The following is a 19,807-nucleotide window of genomic DNA, read 5'->3' as shown; positions in this document are numbered from 1 at the left end:
ACTGCCTCTTTTCTTCATGGCTTCTGAATCTGAAATTAAGCTAATGACTGAGCTTAGCTGAGAGTACGTCGTTAGTGAGACAAACAGATATTTTCCACATTTAGCATGTTCGTTGTATTCATGTCTGAAAGAAACGACATACAATATGTAGGTTTAAGTTCTGTAAGTAGCACAGGTGAATATGGAAATTATTTCCACCTAACATCAAATGCCTACAGCCTTAAAATGTCCAGTGTGTTGCTATGGTGTGTGTCACTAGTTATTATCCATGTGTAGCTAAGTGGCCAAAATGCTTCTATAAGTTTTATTTTTTCCAATAAATGATTCTATCAGAAAATTCCAAATCTATATTTTAGGCCATTTATTCAGAATGCTTTCAGTTTGCATATCTTTCTATAAAACAAAAGCTGAAATATGAGGTCTTTATTCCTTTCAGAAATGAAAAGATGCCTAAATCAGTCATGGAAGTTGAGATGCTCATGATGTTACTGCCTGCAAGTGTGTTAACAATGTCATTTCTGCTGGACTTTAGGGAAAAGAGTGCAAATTCGGAAAGCTCCTCAAGCTGTTTCAGATGCAGTGCCTGAAAGGAAAAGGTCAACCCCCATGAACCCTGCAAATACAATTCGCAAGACACACGGCAGCAACAGTGTCTCTCAGAGGCCGTATCGGGACAGGGTGATTCACTTGCTGGCACTGAAGGCCTATAAGAAACCTGAGCTGCTGGCCCGACTGCAGAAAGACGGTGTCAATCAGAAAGACAAGAACTCCCTTGGAGCAGTTCTGCAGCAGGTGAGGAGAGCTGGAGAGAGTTCCGTCTGCCCACCGTCTTGTTGGGGAGTTCATTTAAGAAGGCTTGTTATTATTATCGAGTTAGAGAAATTTCAGGATCGTTTTGATCAATGGTATATGAACATTAGCTTAAATTCATCTTGGTTTAAACATTTAATGAAAAACTAACTGAACAGTTACACTAGGTTTTATAAGTTAGAGGCTTCTGAATGATTGGAAAAAAGTTTCAAGTCCTTATCTTCATTTGGATTAAACAAATTTTGCTTGAAAGTCCATTAAAAAAAAAAATAAGTTTTTGCTGTCTGCTCTTAGTACTGAATGTACTAAACTGTTGCCATACTTTTTCCTGGTTTATGTAGGTGAAGTTATACAGTGTATTTTATTGGTCTTTGGTTGGTATAAACTAGAATATTTTTACTTACTAAATAATTGTGAATGTCTTACCCTGCATGCTCTTTCTGTCTGTAATACTCGGCCTTTTTCTACCATTGGATATGCTGACATCAGTCACCTGTCTTCATTAAAGGATATGAATGTGTTAAGTATTAGCTCTGATCAGTTACCATAAAATAACAAGCTTATGTATAAATGTAGGTCATTACTTTTGTTAAAGTCAACAGTTCTTCAGGCTCTAACTTCCTGTATTTTTCAAAATGATTTTGGGTCATAAATGTTGGTTAGCATTCAAATCCACTATAAATCACAGTCTGCTTTCTTTTTTTCTAAAGCAGTAACATTTTCAAAGTTCTTAAATTTCATCTTTAAAAAATAAAATACACCTTCAGGTTTCCATCTATTATTCAAGGAATAACATTTTTTAAGTCTATTTTTTTATCTGTTTTCTCTTGTATTCATATCATGATACTAAATGTCATGAAAGAGTAAAATCATAATCTTCAGTTCTGGGTTAACCAGTCCCCAAGATATCTTGAGCAATCTCAACAATCTTATTAAGTCATTTGAGTACTTTTTGAAAACACTTAATTTAAATCCATCTGTCACATAGCAGTTTTAAGAGCTCAAGAGACAGGATGAAAGAATGAATGAGGATAAAGGTATAGTTATGTGTGTTCAGTTTTTTGTTTAGAGAAGGAGGGAGGTTCAGGTTATAAGTCACCAAATAATTTGTGGCTGAACTTTCAGAAAGGTTGTAAATTACCTCCTAGGTTAGAGGATGAGCGATCAAAATGATAGCAGAGGCAGTTCACAGAGAGGCTGCTACTGATGTGCGTCAGTGGTCATGTGATCGTGTATGTGTATATAATTTTTAAATGTAGGTGTACTTACTTCCTGAGCAAGTGAGACATGAGTGCCGTTACTGCTGACTGTCTGATAGAATCTTGAGCATAGTCTAGATCCGCAGCATAGTCCTAGCTGCAGATTAGAATCCCTTAGGGAGCTTTTTCAAAAATGCCAGTTCTTGGACTTTGCCCCAGAACAACAAAATGGAGCAACTGAATGGATCCTGAGCCACTGACTGAGATAGGGAGTGAAGGAAAAGGAACGCCTGTGTGCAGGGGGGTCAGGAGTCCTGTCTACACGCCCTGTCTTTGGAAGATGTCTGTTAGACATACCCAAATGGAGACGGATATTCAGTAGGTAGTTACATGTAAGGGTCTGGGCCAGAGGGCAACTGAAGCTGGAGTTATAAATTAGGAGCTAGCAGAATGTAGATTGTAAAATCATTGTATTTATTTCACTTTGAGAAATCTGGTTGTATCTCATTTTAATTTATTTTTAAATTTTAAGAGAAGCCTATTGTTTTCTACTGTATATCAACATTGTTAGTATTCAGCTGAGCTGTGAGAAAAGCATAAAATATCTATTATAATTTATAGTACTTTTAAAAGACATGGAAAGAAGTAAAGTTATTTAAAAAGACCATTCCAGTAGGAAAATAAAAGAATACCTCTCTGCCAGCCTTGGAAATGACTCTTGGTTCAGCCCCTGAATCCATACATTTATGTTGTTAATGGAGCCTGGGCTTGGGCACACAAGGAATTGTAGGAAAAGATTACACTTGCAAATAAACTGGCTGACTAAAAACAGTAATTTGGGGGTTGTTTTGGTTTCTGTTTCCATTTATTGGTTTGGGGGAATTTCAAGGATTTTGAAAAAGTGGTTCTTCAGGAGAACTGGCAGCTATAAGGAGCAAGCTTAGCAAGCTAAGAAGATGACACACAAGATCATCAGAACTGGTTCAGGATAGGGAACACGTGTACACCCGTGGAGGATTCATGTTGATGTATGGCAAAACCAATACAATATTATAAAGTAATTAGCCTTCAATTAAATAAATTTAAATTTTAAAAAAGATCATCAGAACTGATACTATTTATGAAGATAATTTCTGTTGATTACTGAAGGGAAAGTTTTGTAAACCAGCATATAGTCACTGTTTGATTTCTACTTAACACAAGTGGTCAGGGACTTGTATGGTGACTCAAAAGTAATGGAGTTAATGTTGTATAGTTGCTAAGTCCTAAATCTTTTGCAACCCCACAGACTAGCCTGCCAGGCTCCTCTGACTATGGGATTTCCAGGCAAGGATTCTGGAGTGGGTTGCCATTTCCTTCTCCAGGGAATTTTTCCAACCTAGGGATGGAACAGCATCTCCTGCATTGGCAGGTGGATTCTTTACCACTGAGCCACCTGGAAAGCCCCAATGGAGTTATAGCCAGAAATAAATAACAAAGTTGTTAAGGAAACTGTCTTAGATTCCTTTGACTAGGAAAAAAAAATTATTAAAAAAAAAACCTTCCTCCACTTTTTGCATAATGGTATAATTACTATTTAACATACAGCAGCCATCCAGGAAAAAAAAATAAATATGCATATAAAGTTTTATTTAATTCCCCAAGTGAAGTCAAATAGTATTTATTGAGATCTGGCATATGCAAAGCTAGAAGTCCCTTTGGAGCCATTTGGTATAGTTATTTTCAGTATAAATCCAAAAGATTGCCTGTTTTAGGCTAGGAAATCGCAAAAAGATCTAATGTTCTGTTTTCACACCATGTTCCAGGTAGCCAATCTGAATCCTAAGGACCTCTCATACACCTTAAAGGATTATGTTTTTAAAGAACTTCAAAGAGACTGGCCTGGATACAATGAAATAGACAGACGGTCATTAGAGTCAGTGCTCTCAAGGTAAGTTCTTTTTTTTTTTTTTTTTCCCCTGCCTTTAAAAATGATGCAAATAAGTAATTATTTTAGTCATTGTTAGTTTAGGGTTGAGATGCAAAAAAAGAAGCAAGGGTAGGCTTTCTATCATGAACATTTGAAAACTGTCTCCCTAACTGGGACATGTGTATGCTTTACAGAAAATTAAACCCATCTCAGAATGCTGCCAGCACCAGCCGTTCAGAATCTCCTGTATGTTCTAGTAGAGACACTGCATCTTCTCCTCAGGTATTGCATAAACTTATATAATCATAGCCCTGAAATGGACTTTAGGTACCATTTTTTTCAGGTTGTCTGATTTACACGTAAGAGAAATTAGACCCAGAAAAAGCTATATAGCCTCCCTACCCAAAGTCACATAGCAAGTTGTGACTAGCTCAGACAGAGCTCTCACTCTAGAATTCAGATCCCAGCTCCCAACCCAGAACTCTTTGCCACTACATAGCACTATTTGTCATTAAGGTACTTAATGTCTACCTTGTTATTCGGTTCTTTAAGTTTTCATTTTGCTGAGATTATCTACTTTTCCATTTAATCACTAACTAGAAGACAATATTTATTCAGCTTCATATCAAGTCTTAGATTATAGAGAAAATTGAATATATAAGCAAATAAAAAGTTCTGCCATTTCCATATATGTTTTCTCAAAGCACTTTTTGACTAGATCCCAATCAGACTATTCCAGTTAGACTCCATTCCAGCTTAGAGTTTCCCCCAAAAGATTCAGTTGGAAGAAGATGTGGAGATCCTGAGCAGCGTAAGAGTTCAAGCCCACCTGGTTCTCAGACCACCTCGAACGCTCTCAGGTCTCTGGGACTAGTGGTGAGACCGACCTGTCTCCCCCAGTGCTGTAGACAGAGTGCTCCTGTCCCTGAACCCCTCTCCTGAGGCTTAGGGAGACAGGACAGAAGTGGGGATCAACTCTCTGACTTGCCTTTTTATTTTAAATACTGTTATTTTTGTTGCTGGATTAGGATGATATTAACATGATTTTATATTATTTTTATGTACCAGTTGTTAAGACTTATCTTTTAATCCAGTGAAGAGATATATTTAAGGGGGGCCAGGGAGGAAGTGGATAGTATTTCAGCAATGATAGAGATTTATTGAGAAACTATTTTGAAGGTGCTGGTTGTTCCCATCTTAAGACAGGGGAAATAATAAGTAACAGCCAAAATACTTGTAACTGCAGCATCTTAGCACATTCAAAGAGATCAAATAAATGTAGGCTTGTTGCCCTGTTCCTTCCCCTGTTGATTCTGACAACCAATAATGGTTGGTTATATTCAGAGGAGGTTCTCACTGAATATAAGTAGGTCAGCTGTGGCCAGCAGAAGGAGGAGGCCACCTCTATTTAATACACTTCCTGAGTGATATAATCCACATAAATTGGCCTAGTTTCTCAAGTGGAGAAGGAAATGGCAACCCACTCCAGTACTTTTGCCTGGAAAATCCCATGGATGGAGGAGCCTGGTAGGCTACAATCCATGGGGTCAAAAAGAGTCGGACATGACTGAGCGACTTCACTTTAACTTTTCATTCTCATGCATTAGAGAAGGAAATGGCAACCCACTCCAGTGTTCTTGCCTGGAGAATCCCAGGGACAGAGGAGCCTGGTGGGCTGCTGTCTATGGGGTCACACAGAGTTGGACATGACTGAATCGACTTAGCAGCAGCAGCAGCAGTCTCTCAAGGAATTGACGGTGGGGTTGCATGATCAGAAAGTATAATCTGATGTATCTCTTCAAGAAACATGTTAGGGGGGCCTTCCCTGGTGTTCCAGTGGCTAAGTCTCCATGCTCCCAATGCAGGGGGTCCAGGTTTGATCCCTGGTCAGGCAACTAGATCCCACATACCCTAACTAAGATCCAGTGCAGTCAAAAAAATAAATAAATTAAAAAAAAAAAACAAAAAACATATTTTCCAGATTCTGGTTTTTTTACACCAGACATGAAAACTTATTGTAGGTTGTGCCTTAAGCTCAGAGAATAGTTAACACGATGCTGGTGATGAATTTAAATTGGTTATAAATTTAAGTATGAATAAAATTACTCAGTTCATATGGTAACGAGTGACACATGTATTACATTTTAGTGCAAACCGGCTCATTTATTTTTTTTTTTCTTCTCTGTTTCCCCCTCACCACCATCCCTAGAAACGGCTTTTGGATTCAGATTTCATTGATCCTTTAATGAATAAAAAGGCTCGAATATCTCACCTGACAAATAGAGTGCCGCCAACATTAAACGGCCATTTGAATCCCACCAGTGAAAAATCCGCTGCAGGCCTCCCGCCGCCCCCTGCAGCCGCTGCCATCCCCTCGCCTCCACCGCTGCCTTCAACCCACCTGCCTGTCTCCAACCCGCCTCAGACTGTAAATTCTAACTCCAATTCCCCTAGCACTCCAGAAGGCCGGGGGACTCAAGACCTACCTGTTGACAGTTTTAGTCAAGATGGTAGTATCTATGAGGACCAGCAAGACAAATATACCTCTAGGACTTCTCTGGAAACCTTACCCCCTGGTTCAGTTCTACTAAAGTGTCCAGAGCCTATGGAAGAAAACCATTCGTCTCACAAAAAGTCCAAGAAGAAATCTAAAAAACACAAGGAAAAGGACCAAATAAAAAAGCAAGACGTTGAGATGATTGAGGAAAAGGAAGAGGACCTTAAAAGAGAAGAGGAAATTGCCAAGCTGAGTGACTCCAATCCGGATTCCAATGAAGGTATTTTGCATTTGTAAAAACCCAACTCTGTGGGTTAAATGAACAGGAAGAGGGGACTGTGCTGAATGTGAGTGTGCTGTTTAGAATTAGTAATGCTTTTTTATCAAATGACCTGCTGTTTAGTTATTAATTTTAGTATTGTCCTTTGGAGCAAGTTTCTTTCTCTTCCATTTTACAGTATTCATTTTCTGTCTCTTCTTAGCCAACTATTAACCATTGTTTTCTGTATTTATTAATAAGATGGTGACATCTGAAAATTACCTTTGGTCCTCCAGGGACCCCCTTTGAGAAGGTGGACTTTGTTGCTCTTCTCCAGAGCTGTCACAGTATTGTGCAACCTCAACGTGACCTATTATATGCCATTCTTGAACTGATTTAACCAGACACACAATTAGCAATAAAAATACTCATTTCCTTCTTTGCCAAAGAAACAGGGTCAACCCTGCTTTAATTAATAATAGCACAGGGGAAATGTCAAATTCTTTATAAAACAAGCGAGTTAAATTACATGTGGAGATCCATAGCATCATCTTCATTCAGAGTGAAAGCAATTTGTCTTGTGCAAGGCTATTTGTGACTAGCTTGACAGATTTGGGGTTTTTTTCTCCACCCCCTCACCCAATTTTGAGAACATTGTTTGAGTAAACTAACATCAGTTGTTATTAATAAATTTAACCATTTCAAATTTCTGGAAGCTTTAAAAGTCAAATATCTAGAGACCCAAAGAAGCCTAAAATCATGCTTTACCTCTGAAGAACAGTTAGTCGGTAGAAACACTGCTTACCTAAGGTGTAGCGATCTTTAAAACCTAATGACATAATTAGATTTCTCTTAGTCCATATATTTAAAACGTAATGTCTTACACACCAGCATAGAGAAGATCCATGCTCATCATTTAGGACTGCTACCAGTTTTAAACCCAGCATAACTAAGGTAAAATTGCCCAGAAAAATACAACTTTAGAAAATGTACTTCAGTGACTAGACTTTAAGGAGTTTAATCTTTATGTGATTCACCCATAATACTGAAAGCCTGTGGTACTTAGATTTAACTGACTGTTTTAACCATAGGAGAGAAGCTTGGATTATGGGGATAGTATGATTCAGTGCCTTTACTGACGTGGATTGAGTATATTGCCCATCAAAGCATAGCTGTTGAAATATTTAGATCAGCGTGGTAGTGTATAGTAGCCCAAGAGTCAGCTGTAAGCTTTTTCCCTCAAACACTATCATACTTGAAGTTGCCAAATCAAGAAAAGAAAAGAGAATAATGAAACTTTGTGCTCAGTGAGCCAGATTCCTGGGTATGCTCCACTGCACACTTCCCACCATCAGAAGGTAATCCTGAGTCAAAGGCATCTGCTGGGAGGACTGGATCCTAGAACGTTGAGTCCTACAGCAGAGTTTGACTATTTTCCCACTTGGAAGCCGAGAGAAGCAGACCTAGTCTCTAAATCCTTCACTAAGGATGGACCAGCCAGTCGAGATTATCATAAACTGAGGACCGATTCAGACCCACATGCTCTGCACCCATTGAAATTTATCTGATGTCTGCGGCAAAGGAAAAGCCAGGTGACAAGCACTCAATGCCTTTTCCTTTAAGACTCAGGCTGTTGTAAAAACAAGCTTTTACCTAAGCCTGAATCAGATACGCACACACAGTAAGTCCACAAGGTCTGCATAATTTGTTTAGTGTGGTTTGTCCTTTAAAATATTAAACCAAGAAATTATTAAATACTCACTCTTGTTTTATATTGAACATGTATGTTTTGCCAGCAGGCAGGGCTTGGGTTTGAGTTACTAGTTTAATTCTACTTTGAATGATAAAAAAAATTACCCTAATAAAAAATCTAAACATACCCTCTGGAAATGGTACATTCAAACAAATGGAATACTGAGGGATTCACAGCGTAATTCTGAGTGACTGACTTGATTTATCTATTTATTTTGGCCTTGTAAGAAAAAACCCATCTAGTACTATGAGGGTTAGAGATTAGAGGAGTGTAAATTGTTCACTAATAACATTTTAAATTACTTTAAAATGATGGGAAGACTTCCTGCCCAGTTGCACTGTCTGCATACAAAAAGAATAGCAGCAAAAATACAGTGATTGAAGCAGTCTGCTACCTGACTTCATTATCTCATCTGCCTTATTTGAATCCTACAAAAAGTAGATGTTGATATAAAGTTTGTATCTCCCATTGTCTGGCTGCATCTGCCACCACAGTCTTTGAATTGCTGGGCAGATGCCACAACTGTTGTGGAAAGAATAGAAGATTGACCTTGGGTTAAGATGGAATTCCTTTATTGTGCAGACACTGCAGTAGCCAGGGTGCTTTCAATGCCTGGCGTCGGTTCTGCTGGCGCTGGTCATAGGGCCTCTATTGTTCGTGCTCAATTGTATTCCTTGCTCACTGTTGCTTATTGAGATGGAAGAATAGAATTTGAGGAAAAGTGTTCCAGATGTTTCTGATCTATTTTAGAATTATAGGCATTTTGTAACCATACTGTTTGGTGAACGCTTGAAAAAAAAATTTTTTTTTTTCTTTGCAGGAGTTAAAGAGGATTGCACTGCCTCCACGGAGCCTTCTTCAACAATTGAACTTCCAGATTATTTGATGTAAGTTTAAATGTCTGCCAATGGGGGAGAACTGTTCAATTTTAGAAACTTTGCAAACTCTTTTCCCATAATTTGCAAATCAGAACAGTAAGAAGTTCAGAAATAGAGTCCTGGAGCCACCCCTGCAATTAAAAAGGCTGCCATTAAGCCTGCTCGTCCCCAGTCCACTCTTGTCGGCTTCAGCAGGTTGTGCCTGCCCCTGCCCTGAGCTCTGCTCGGTGGCCTTTAAGTATAGAGAAGCCTGTCCTTTGTTCTGAGGCCAGGCCAAGCATTTGATTATGGAAGATTTCAGGGATCTTACGCTTCAAAGCTGACAGTCTGTCAGTGCACAGTCATTCATTTGAGCCCCCAAAGGGACAGTTTATTACTGATAAAGTGCTTAAACCTCTGCAGTTAATACAAAGAAGGCAATGGCACCCCACTCCAGTACTCTTGCCTGGAAAATCCCATGGACGGAGGAGCCTGGAAGGCTGCAGTCCATGGGGTCGCTAAGAGTCGGACACAACTGAGTGACTTCACTTTCACTTTTCACTTTCATGCATTGGAGAAGGAAATGGCAACCAACTCCAGTCTTCTTGCCTGGAGAATCCCAGGGACGGCGGAGCCTGATGGGCTGCTGTCTATGGGGTCACACAGAGTTGGACACGACTGAAGCGACTTAGCAGCAGCAGCAGAGATAGATGGCTTTTGATTTAAATAAAGCTGTGCCATAAAATTAAAAGGAGAGAGCAGTAAAATTTGCTCATTTCGCTCTAATACTAGTTATAATGTTTTTCTTGTTGTGACAACAAGTTGCTAAATGCTAAGCTGGGGACTTTCTTATAACTGGTTATCACAGAAATTATAACTTGGACACATAATTCTAGACTTTTTTTTTTCAGACTCAAAGGCTTTTGTAAGAAGAAAATAATTAAGTTGCAAGAGTCTAGAAAAATGGAGAGTGAAAGAACACACAGATTTACTCACTAGTAGCTTAGAAAATTAACAGATAGCTTACATGTAGACTGGAAAATGGAACCTGGGCTGTATGAACATTTTTTCTTTATCAGTAGCATCTCATTGTGTGCAAAGTTAAACTATGCGGTTTAGTGCTCCGTGTCTAATGAAACGTTCATTTCCAGAGTAGAAAACATTTTACACTAAAAATGTGTTACTTTGCATAACAGTAGTGGTGAAAGCTATACTTATTTGGGAATGATACAGCATGGAATGATAATGCCGGTTATCATCTCTTAACTAAAAGGAATCCCGGAAACCATGCTGAATACTCTTTCATCTTAAAAGTCTGTGTTTGGGGCCGGGGGGTGGGGAGGGTGGGGGGCGGTTGGAAAAGCTGCTGCCACTGCGTTGGCCCGGTCAGGGATGGATGGGGGACAGTGCCTGGCTCCACTGATGTGGGGGGTCACCTCTCCAAATGCGTTCCCTTTCAAATCTTGTGAAAGGTGGTGCCCTCAAATAACAGCTGCAGTGCTGTGCTCTCATTCTCTTTCGACGGATTTTGAATTCCTCTTATACAATGGTAATACTGCTGTATATTTGTTACATAGGACAAAATCATGTGGGGAGACTCAAAAGTAATTCTAACCGTTCCCTCATGTATTCAGAGTGTTGGCTGTGTTTTGTCAACTTAAGCAATTAATTCTGTACTTAATAAGTTGTTTCTAATTTACTGATCTACAGATGGTTGCTGCAGATATCTGCCTCGGTGCATTTCTGTATGTTTGTCATTTTCTAGTTCTTTTAAAAATCATGAAAATATATAACCTCCATGATTGCTTAATTTACTTAAGCAGTTTATTTTAACCAAAACTATCTTATATAAATATTGCATATTTTCTTAAAATGGTGATAAAGCATGAAATTTCAGAAAAATCACTAAAAATATAGAACTTAAACCTGTTTCTTAAGAAAACCAAAAGGACATCCTATAAAACCTTTAATGACCAGCCTCTGAATAATTCATACTGAACCACAACAGTCCTAATTTTTTTATAATATGAACACTTCTTAATAAGACTGTGGTTGTGACTTATCCAAAGTATTTAACATTTTATTCCATCACTACATTAAGAACCAACTGCAGAACCATAATAATTTTTATTAAAAATAATGAAATACTTTTCATTAAAATGTCAGTATAACCAAATAATCTTCTATAAAATAGCAACACAACTGCTGGCCACTTTGGTACTTTTTTCCCTAAGGGGGTAATTAAATTAAAAGGGGGGTATGGCCTCCTTGAAGAAAGGGGGATAAATGTTTTATATAACAAATGGAACCTGAGTTTCAGCTAAGCCGTTTTGCTTATGAATGTTTATCCCCAGGAACCTTTCTAGAGAGGACAGCTTCCCTGCTTGGCTGGTGAGGTTCCTTTTATAGCACGTATACTAGCAGGGCAGCTTTAAATCAGCATACTACCACTGTCTCAATTACACTTATAAAATTAAACCTCCACACGGTCTAACTCAGCAGGAATAAAAATATTAATGAGGACATTAAGGTTGCTCACTGCATCACTTTTCTCACATTTGCAAATAGACATCTGTGCTATTTTGCATTTTAAACAAAACTGATAAGATTGTCTAAAACCATTCTTGAGAGGACTGAACTCCCAAAATCTTCTTCAGTAAAGAATAGATGTGTACCCCCAGGGCACCCTGAAGCTCCTGCCTGAAATTGCTTCAAAATCTCAGTTTTTATCTCAAAAAATCAAGGGAATTTTGCATCCTATGACAGGAGCACAGACTGCAAAGACCCATATCCACAAATGATATAAACTTTAATATTATTGATTTACTTACCACCACTGAACAGACTGACACTGGGAAGATGACTTTCATTCTCTAGGTCCCTAGAGATACTCACACCCTGAAGTAAAATATTTGTAGCCTTTCTATTAAGAAAATAAACTGATAGTATAAAACTGGCTTTCTGTTACACATAGTATGGCAGTAAAAGTTTGAAAAGAACTAGAGAATTATTCCTTTTTCCCCCTTTTTATTTTTCCTGCTCTCTTATTTTTTTTTTAATGGTAAAACAATCCCCCTTTTGTATTTTATGTTTGCCTCGCCAGAAATGGGAGGAAAGGCAGAGGGAACGGCCTGAGGCACCTTGCTGGCAGCAGGTGTGCAAGGCCAAAGACAGAGACTGCCTCTCATAAAGCAGCGGGTCTAGAGAGCGCTCTACCTTCAGCCCTTGGTGACTGTGTGACATTCTCTGGCTCGCGGTCCCCCACCAGCCCTCTGCTCTCCACGTGACTAGCAGAGGGCTGGCCTCTGCCGCTCACACAGCAGTCAGTTATCTCGAGTGCAGAAGGCTGTAGGAAGCTGCCTCTGTGAGTGCTGTCTCCTAGTTGCGCTGTGATTCCATTGCCACCATGGTTTGGTTTTGTTTTGTTTTCCCACATTTACTCTCCTTCACCGAGGTTTTTAAACTCTGCTATGGGATAGTTTCACCTGGAAGGTCTTTGAAGGAGTGGCAGGCTTCAAGCAGTGGTAGAATGGGACTCAGCCTAGGGAACAACGCACAGATGCGGTTTCCAAATATTTGGCTTAAATATTGTGCGTCATGTTTGTTCTACAGCTCCTCTCCATTTACCTTTTGTCTTATTAGAAAATATATTGCCATCGTCTCCTATGAGCAACGCCAGAATTACAAGGATGACTTCAACGCTGAGTATGATGAATATAGGGCCTTGCATGCCAGGATGGAGACTGTGGCTAGAAGATTTATCAAACTGGATGCACAGCGAAAACGCCTTTCTCCAGGCTCAAAAGAGTATCAGGTAAACACATGTTTTCCTCAGTGGACTGACTTCATATTTTGCCTTCTTCCTTTCTCTGCCCTGCCCATCCCCAGACGTCCTGCTAGCCTTCAGAGCAGGTCCTTTCACAGACCAGCCTCTCTGCAGCTTTTGGCTTTGACTTAGAATTAGCTAGGAAAATAAATATTTGAAACAGTTCTTAAAAATAAGTAACACGATGAGCCTCTATTTCCTCCAATGTAAAAAAAAAAATCACTATTTTTATATAATATGTATAAAATATATAATATATACTCATGTACTTCCCGTGACATAACATGTAGTGTACTAAAAAAAATACAGATGACTAAATAGGGGGAAAAAAAGCTGGATTTGGGATTCATCAAAATATTTGATTGCGTTACCTACTCAGACTATAGTTCTTATATCTGATACTATTTCCCAAAATTACTATTTTGAGTAAATTTATTTATTTTAAACCTCAGTCTGGCATAGAATATTAAAAGAAGCCTAAGACCACTCAGGTTTGGGGTTTAAGTGAAGAAAAGCTGGGTGCTTCCAGCTAGTCCAACTACTGACATTTGTTAGCAGGTATTAATCCATTCTCACTTGCCTACCTTAAGTGGTAATATTACTACAGCTGACACAGAGCAGGAGAAGCCTGACCCGCCTCCACAGTGTTCTTAGAGCCCTCAGCCAAAGGACTGGTATAAATGGGAGTTCCCCTCCTTGTGTAGGACAGATAAGTTTGTCGCACTTCACAGCCACAAATGGTGTCTCCATCATAGTCCACTGTTGTTCCAGCAGGAACCTACACAAGAAAAAGCACCTATGCCCTGAAAGTGAAAGTCACTCAGTTGTGTCCAACTCTTTGCAACCCCATGAACTCTTCAGTTCATGAAATTCTCCAGGCCAGAATACTGGAGTTGAATACTTTTCCCTTTTCCAGGGGATCTTCCCAACCCAGGGATCGAACCCAGGTTTCCTGCATTGCAGGCAGATTCTTTACCAGCTGAGCCATCAAGGAAGCCCTAGAGATTCACTATATCTTCTATTAGTGGGCCATCTTTTAAACAAGCTGCCTAAAGTTATAGAAGACTTTGCAGAGGAGTGGGTGGTTGGGAGTGCAAGAAGTTAGTGAGTGATACAGTGGTTAGGAGGTTTTTTTTTTTTTCCTTCTATATAGTTATTTACTAGGGTACCACAATTATATTTAAACTAAAATGTAATTCTAAGAATTGCTTAGTGGTTAGGAGCAAGCTCTGAAGCCAGGCGGCTTGCATTTGGTTCCTACCTCTGCTCTACTTGTATGACCTTGGGAAGGTTACTTGCCTGAAAATACTCAAAATCCCATCCATAGAGTGAGATTATTAGAGCTGTGCAGAACAAATGTAAGCATTTGGAAACTGCTTAGATGCATAGTATACCAGGTCATATGGTACTTAAAGGTTAGCTCTTGCCTTGCAACTCAATTCTCCTCCCTCGAGGAAATCAATATTACCAGTTCCCGGTGTATTCTTTCAGAAGGCTGTGTGATTATAAGATATACACAAGTAAATTCACAAATATACCATATTTAATTGAACCTAAGATGTCATCATCGATAAGATGCACCCTTGTCTTATGTTCCAGTAAGTTGAGATACTTTATTACATTATCTGATTTCATTAAAAATTCTCAGAACATAATATTTTGTTTCTCCCTTATAAACAAATGATACCAAACTATATAAAACTGTTTGTACTTTGCTTTTTTCATTGACCAACATGTATCTTAGAGAACTTTTTTACGTAAGCACGTACAGCACTCCCCTCATCTTTAATGGCCTCTTAGGATTCCTTCTGAGAAGGCAATGGCACCCCACTCCAGTACTCTTGCCTGGAAAATCCCATGGATGGAGGAGCCTGGTAGGCTACAGTCCATGGGGTCGCTAAGAGTCGGACACAACTGAGCGACTTTGCTTTCACTTTTTACTTTCATGCATTGGAGAAGGCAATGGCAACCCACTCCAGTGTTCTTGCCTGGAGAATCCCAGGGACGGGGGAGCCTGGTGGCTTCGACCCCATGGACTGCAGCCTACCAGGCTCCTCCATCCATGGGATTTTCCAGGCAAGAGTACTGGAGTGGGGTGCCATTGCCTTCTCCAGTGGATGTTTAGACCGTGTTTACTTTCTTCTGCTTTACACACAGCACTGTAGCAAATAGCCCTGAACATGTGTCATTTCATTCAGGTACAAATAATCTGAAAGAAGTATAAATGCTGAGTCAGTTTTGCATTTGCAATCTTAATGGCAATTGCTAAACTGCCTTCCTTTAAGACTGTACCAAATTAATTCCATCATTAATATTTCCCACACCCTTGCCAATTGTGAGTTATCTGTTTATACCACAAAGAAAAAAAGTTCTCTTCTGACTTCTAATTATTACTTTTCTAGAATGTTCATGAAGAAGTCTTACAAGAATATCAGAAGATAAAGCAGGTAGGTATCATCACTATTAGTTTTCTGACCTCATTGAGAAAGTATTACGAATTCCATAGTCTTACTCCTGTTTTGTTTTTTTCATCCACAGTCTAGTCCCAATTACCACGAAGAAAAATACCGATGCGAGTATCTTCATAACAAGCTAGCTCACATCAAAAGACTAATAGGTGAATTTGACCAACAGCAAGCAGAGTCATGGCACTAGAGCTCTGCTTGGACCAGAAGATGTGAATAAACTTAAGCTTATTTATTTAAAATTCCAAATGAATTGCTCTCAAAATTCTAAAAAATGAAACTTTGCCTGTTGAAAGTTTCAGTATTAGTAAACTTGAGTTACCTGTTTTTTCTTTTCCTTATTTTCCCATTTTACTTTGCTTCCTTGCATTTTTGAAGCTGCTTTTTCTGGTCCTTTCTTCACCTTTAAGACTTGTGTTTTTCAATAGAAATAATTTTTTTTTAGATATTGGGGATCCAGTGTCTGTACTTCAAATCAACTTCTTTCCTTAAAAACTGTGTTTGTCATTAGAAATTATTTTCTTTTCTTTTTTTTTTTTAGATATTAGGGATCCAGTGTCCACCCTTCAAAGTTACGTATATTTAAAAAAAAAAAGTAACATGCAAGGTGAAATGCTTTTGGATAAACATAAGCCTATTTTCTGACCTTTCTTAATGCGAACTCTTTGCCTTAAATGGTAGAACATTTAGAAATTTGCACAAAATACAAAAAAAAAGTTAAAACATTGTTTTGGAGGGTTAAGAAATAGAAAGGTGTGTGAGTACGCGTATAGATCTATACACACACGTGTATATATAGGCTGACTTGATCTAGAACAGGAATCGCCCTGCAAGTTAACCCCCCATTGCAATGGTTGCCTTAAGGTGTTTGCTAGTTGTGTACCTAGTGTGGTTGCTCATTAGCTGCACTGCTTCCCATTTGATTAGAGCAGTGGGAAGTACACTGTGGCCTACCAGCGTCTGAACGCGTGTGCTCGACCTGTGTGTGTGCGGAGGTGGTGTGGATGTGAGCGTGCATGGAGGAGAAAAGCTGCTACTCTCAGTAGGCCAAACGCTCAGGTGAAACAACTGACGAGTGTTACTGTAGGTGTTTTTTTTTTTTTTCCTGTCAAATTGCTACTTCTATCATGGAAGACAAAAAGCATTTCCATTTCAACCGTTTGTCAGCTTTATTAATGTTGGGCAAAATTGAGATGTTATGAAAATGAAACAGATCTATAGTTTTGGGGCAAAATTATAACATGAAATGTGTAGGTAACCTATTTATATACTGCTATAAAGTATTTTTTGAAGAGAGATATGCAAAGAAGCTATTACCTACATGAAATGTATATTTAAAGAATTTTTTTTTCATCCTGGGTGCCAGGAATATAAAACAGAGCGGATATATTTAACCATAACATACTGTGATTCATCAAACAGCACAAACTTTCATTTCATGGAGTTTATCTGTTGACGTTGATTTAAACTATCATTTGTTTTATCGTGTGGGAACATAAGTTATGTGGTCAAAAATATAAGGGTTTTGAACTAATGTTGATACAAGTTGTGTTGTCTTATCGTATTGTTTTTCAAAGTGCTGCCAGTTTAAAAGGGAAGCATTATGTTTACAAATATGTTTTGAAATGTTTGCCAAAATTTTGGTGGTATCTTTAATAAAGATGTTTGTCTCCAGCATCCAAAAAAATATATAACTTCGTTGTGTATCGTTGTAAACCAGAAAATGCTGGTATCCAAAAAAAACCTGAGAGAACATGTAGATGGAATTTTGTCTATGGAGTTCCAAAACATTAACAGGAAAGAGTAAATAATATGGTAAAAGTACACTATACAAAGACTACAACAAGGCCCTGTGCACTCTAACTCTAATACATTACCGCAGAAATTTGATTGCTACATAGCATGGACCTCTTAGGGAATTTGATTTTTTTTTAAGCATTGAGATCCCTGGTGCTCTTCCTTTTACCTCAGAATTGGTACAATCATTGTGTTCATTGATATCAAACTTTCAGTTGGGAAAAAAAAATAGGAAAAGAAACTTAACTGGGGATAAAGTTGGTCCTCACTTCATTATGGTGGAGTCTCCTGAGGGATTCTTCCATAGGTGATGACCTCATAGAGGTCATTTCTTAGACATCGTGGCCTTTTAATCAAAGACCGTGTGCTGCTACTTGCTGGGAGTGGTGTTTCTCAAAAGCAAGGTGCTCGGGCCACTTGCATCCCCCAAATTAGAATCTCTGGAGATGGGGCCCACATAGCCACATTTTCCTAAGTATCCTCCAAGAGACTTCTGCAAGCTAAAGTGTGAGAACCTTTGGCTTGGAAGCAACTCTAAACATTTAGGTCTCTAAATCTCAAGGTCTTGAACCGAAATTCAGCTGGTTTTTGTTTTTTTTTTTTAAGCCCATCTCTCAGCAGGTGCAAATCACTTTTCCTCTCAACATCATTTGAGGCACCCTCAATTGTTTCACTGCCAGCTCTTACTTTAAAACTTGTTTACAAATAAGGCAAGCCTTCCAGTTGGTTAATTGTTGGCCCTTGGAGCTCCTACCCACCTCCATCAGCACGTCTTCTGGTTTACAAATTGGGTAACAATGGAAGCTGGAGATGCTTTCTGAAAATCCGGGATTGCACGCCCACAGACTTGACCACCTACCTATAAAAGCCTTAATTTAGATGTTTGTTGTATACATTGGGCAGATCCTTGCAAAACGTGTATCTGTCTGTCTTGCAAATTTGAGAGGTGTAAATCTCTGAATCTGCTGTTACCTGAGACTACATCTCTTTTAAAGATAGGCATAGGCCTATTAAAATATTTATATTTATAATCATCTTTCATCTCCTACTGCAAGATTTTTAGATTCTCTCAAATAATTGCTGCAGGAATGGGTGGCCACGTAGTTACTACTCTGGTAGAATTTATTTAGGTTTTGTTTCAGTTCAGTTTTGTTTTTTGAGAGAAATAGTTAAGTGTAAAATAGCATTGTCAAGATGAGACAATGACTTATTATTTGTTCATCACATTTCACCTAAAATAATTTGAAGCACTCTTGAAGATTTGTACCAACACCCATAAATTAACTCCAGAATGAATGAGCAGCTGATTTAATACAAACCAAAAATAGCATCAAGTAGATGTGGTTTTTTTGTTTTATGTGAGGTTTCACTTCCTGCCTTGTTGCTTATGTATCTCCCTTGGAATACTTGAGAGGGGTTAATACCCTCGTAGAGATGAATGTTCAGAACTTGCTCTCACAGAAGTAATTGGTGTTGTCACTTGATATCATTGCTGCGTGCATTGATTATAAAAATCCAGTATTAACCTTCCTTCATCTCTGACTGATCTTTTAACCTTTATAGGAGTTTTCTTTCCCCTTAAAATATTTCACCTTATTCTGTCAAACAAATGCATATTTTCATGTTTGAAGCAAGGCGTTGAAATGCGGTTTAGACACAAGTGGTGCGTCAGTTCCGACCTCCACATGGTTGCCTTGCCCTTCCGCTAGTGTGTTCTTTGCTTCTGGAACTTGACTGAAACTCTCCAGCCAGTTGCCTTGTCTTGCTGGCCCCGTGAGTCCTGAGTCACGTATGTGTGGTTTTGCCGTTGCTACTTTTAAGGTTCTTACAGTGTATCACTTGCCTAAGTGTTCTAAATCCTTCTCTTGTGTACCCGATGGGGAAAAATCAACAGCCAGCTTTGAGAGGAACCTCTTGGGAACAGTTATTAACTGACACAACTAAATGAAGGCAACAGAAGATGTTATCAGTGTCCTCTGTAACCTGAAAACTGAACAAGGCTATGAGGCTCATTTTAAAATATTTTGAAGTGTTAAAAAACCTACACATATATATCTACGCTGTTTTCGGTCGTTCCACCCAAACCGTTTTAGGAAGGTAAGATGTCGCAGGGGCTCTTCAGTTGTTAACTGAGCTCAGCAGCGATGGTGGCCCCTGTTGTTCTACACCAATTTCAGTTCAATAAAAATGTTAACTTTGCAATTCTGGTGCTCGTTTTTCCGTTGTCTCATTTCAAATCTCTTAATTCTGTTTTGTTTTGTTTTTAAAAAAGAAATCCCACAACAGTTCTCTCTGATGCCCTAAGGTAACTGATCTTCCTGGGACAGAGACGTTACTTGCTGATGACTCTAGGAAGTGGGAACACAGAGTATTTGGTTCACGAGCCCCTGCTGCTTGTTTTACGAGTGGAGGACATGCCCTCCAAAGGCAGCATC

At 38.9% G+C, this 19,807-nt stretch overlaps 1 protein-coding gene across 2 annotated transcripts in view; it reads left to right on the top strand.

Annotated features, from left to right (window-relative positions):
- Window positions 1–19,574, top strand: part of ELL2 (elongation factor for RNA polymerase II 2) — a 73,871-nt gene extending 54,297 nt beyond the window's left edge. For both annotated transcript variants that reach the window (XM_086413242.1, XM_086413241.1), the window contains 8 exons: window positions 533–792; window positions 3,815–3,939; window positions 4,113–4,200; window positions 6,128–6,695; window positions 9,248–9,314; window positions 12,927–13,098; window positions 15,513–15,557; window positions 15,649–19,574. In XM_086413242.1, the coding sequence (XP_086269368.1) occupies window positions 533–792; window positions 3,815–3,939; window positions 4,113–4,200; window positions 6,128–6,695; window positions 9,248–9,314; window positions 12,927–13,098; window positions 15,513–15,557; window positions 15,649–15,765 (1,442 nt within the window). In that variant the 3' untranslated portion in view covers window positions 15,766–19,574. The remainder of the gene's footprint in view (window positions 1–532; window positions 793–3,814; window positions 3,940–4,112; window positions 4,201–6,127; window positions 6,696–9,247; window positions 9,315–12,926; window positions 13,099–15,512; window positions 15,558–15,648) is intronic.
- Window positions 19,575–19,807: the final 233 nt, after the last annotated feature.

The sequence above is a fragment of the Bos grunniens genome, chromosome 7 (assembly GCF_055505025.1).
Source record: "Bos grunniens cultivar Pamir isolate PY7600 chromosome 7, Bosgru_T2T1.0, whole genome shotgun sequence".
Taxonomy (NCBI): Eukaryota; Metazoa; Chordata; class Mammalia; order Artiodactyla; family Bovidae; genus Bos; species Bos grunniens.
The sequence above is the reverse complement of the archived record's forward strand: the minus strand, read 5'-3'. Positions and strand labels throughout refer to the sequence as shown.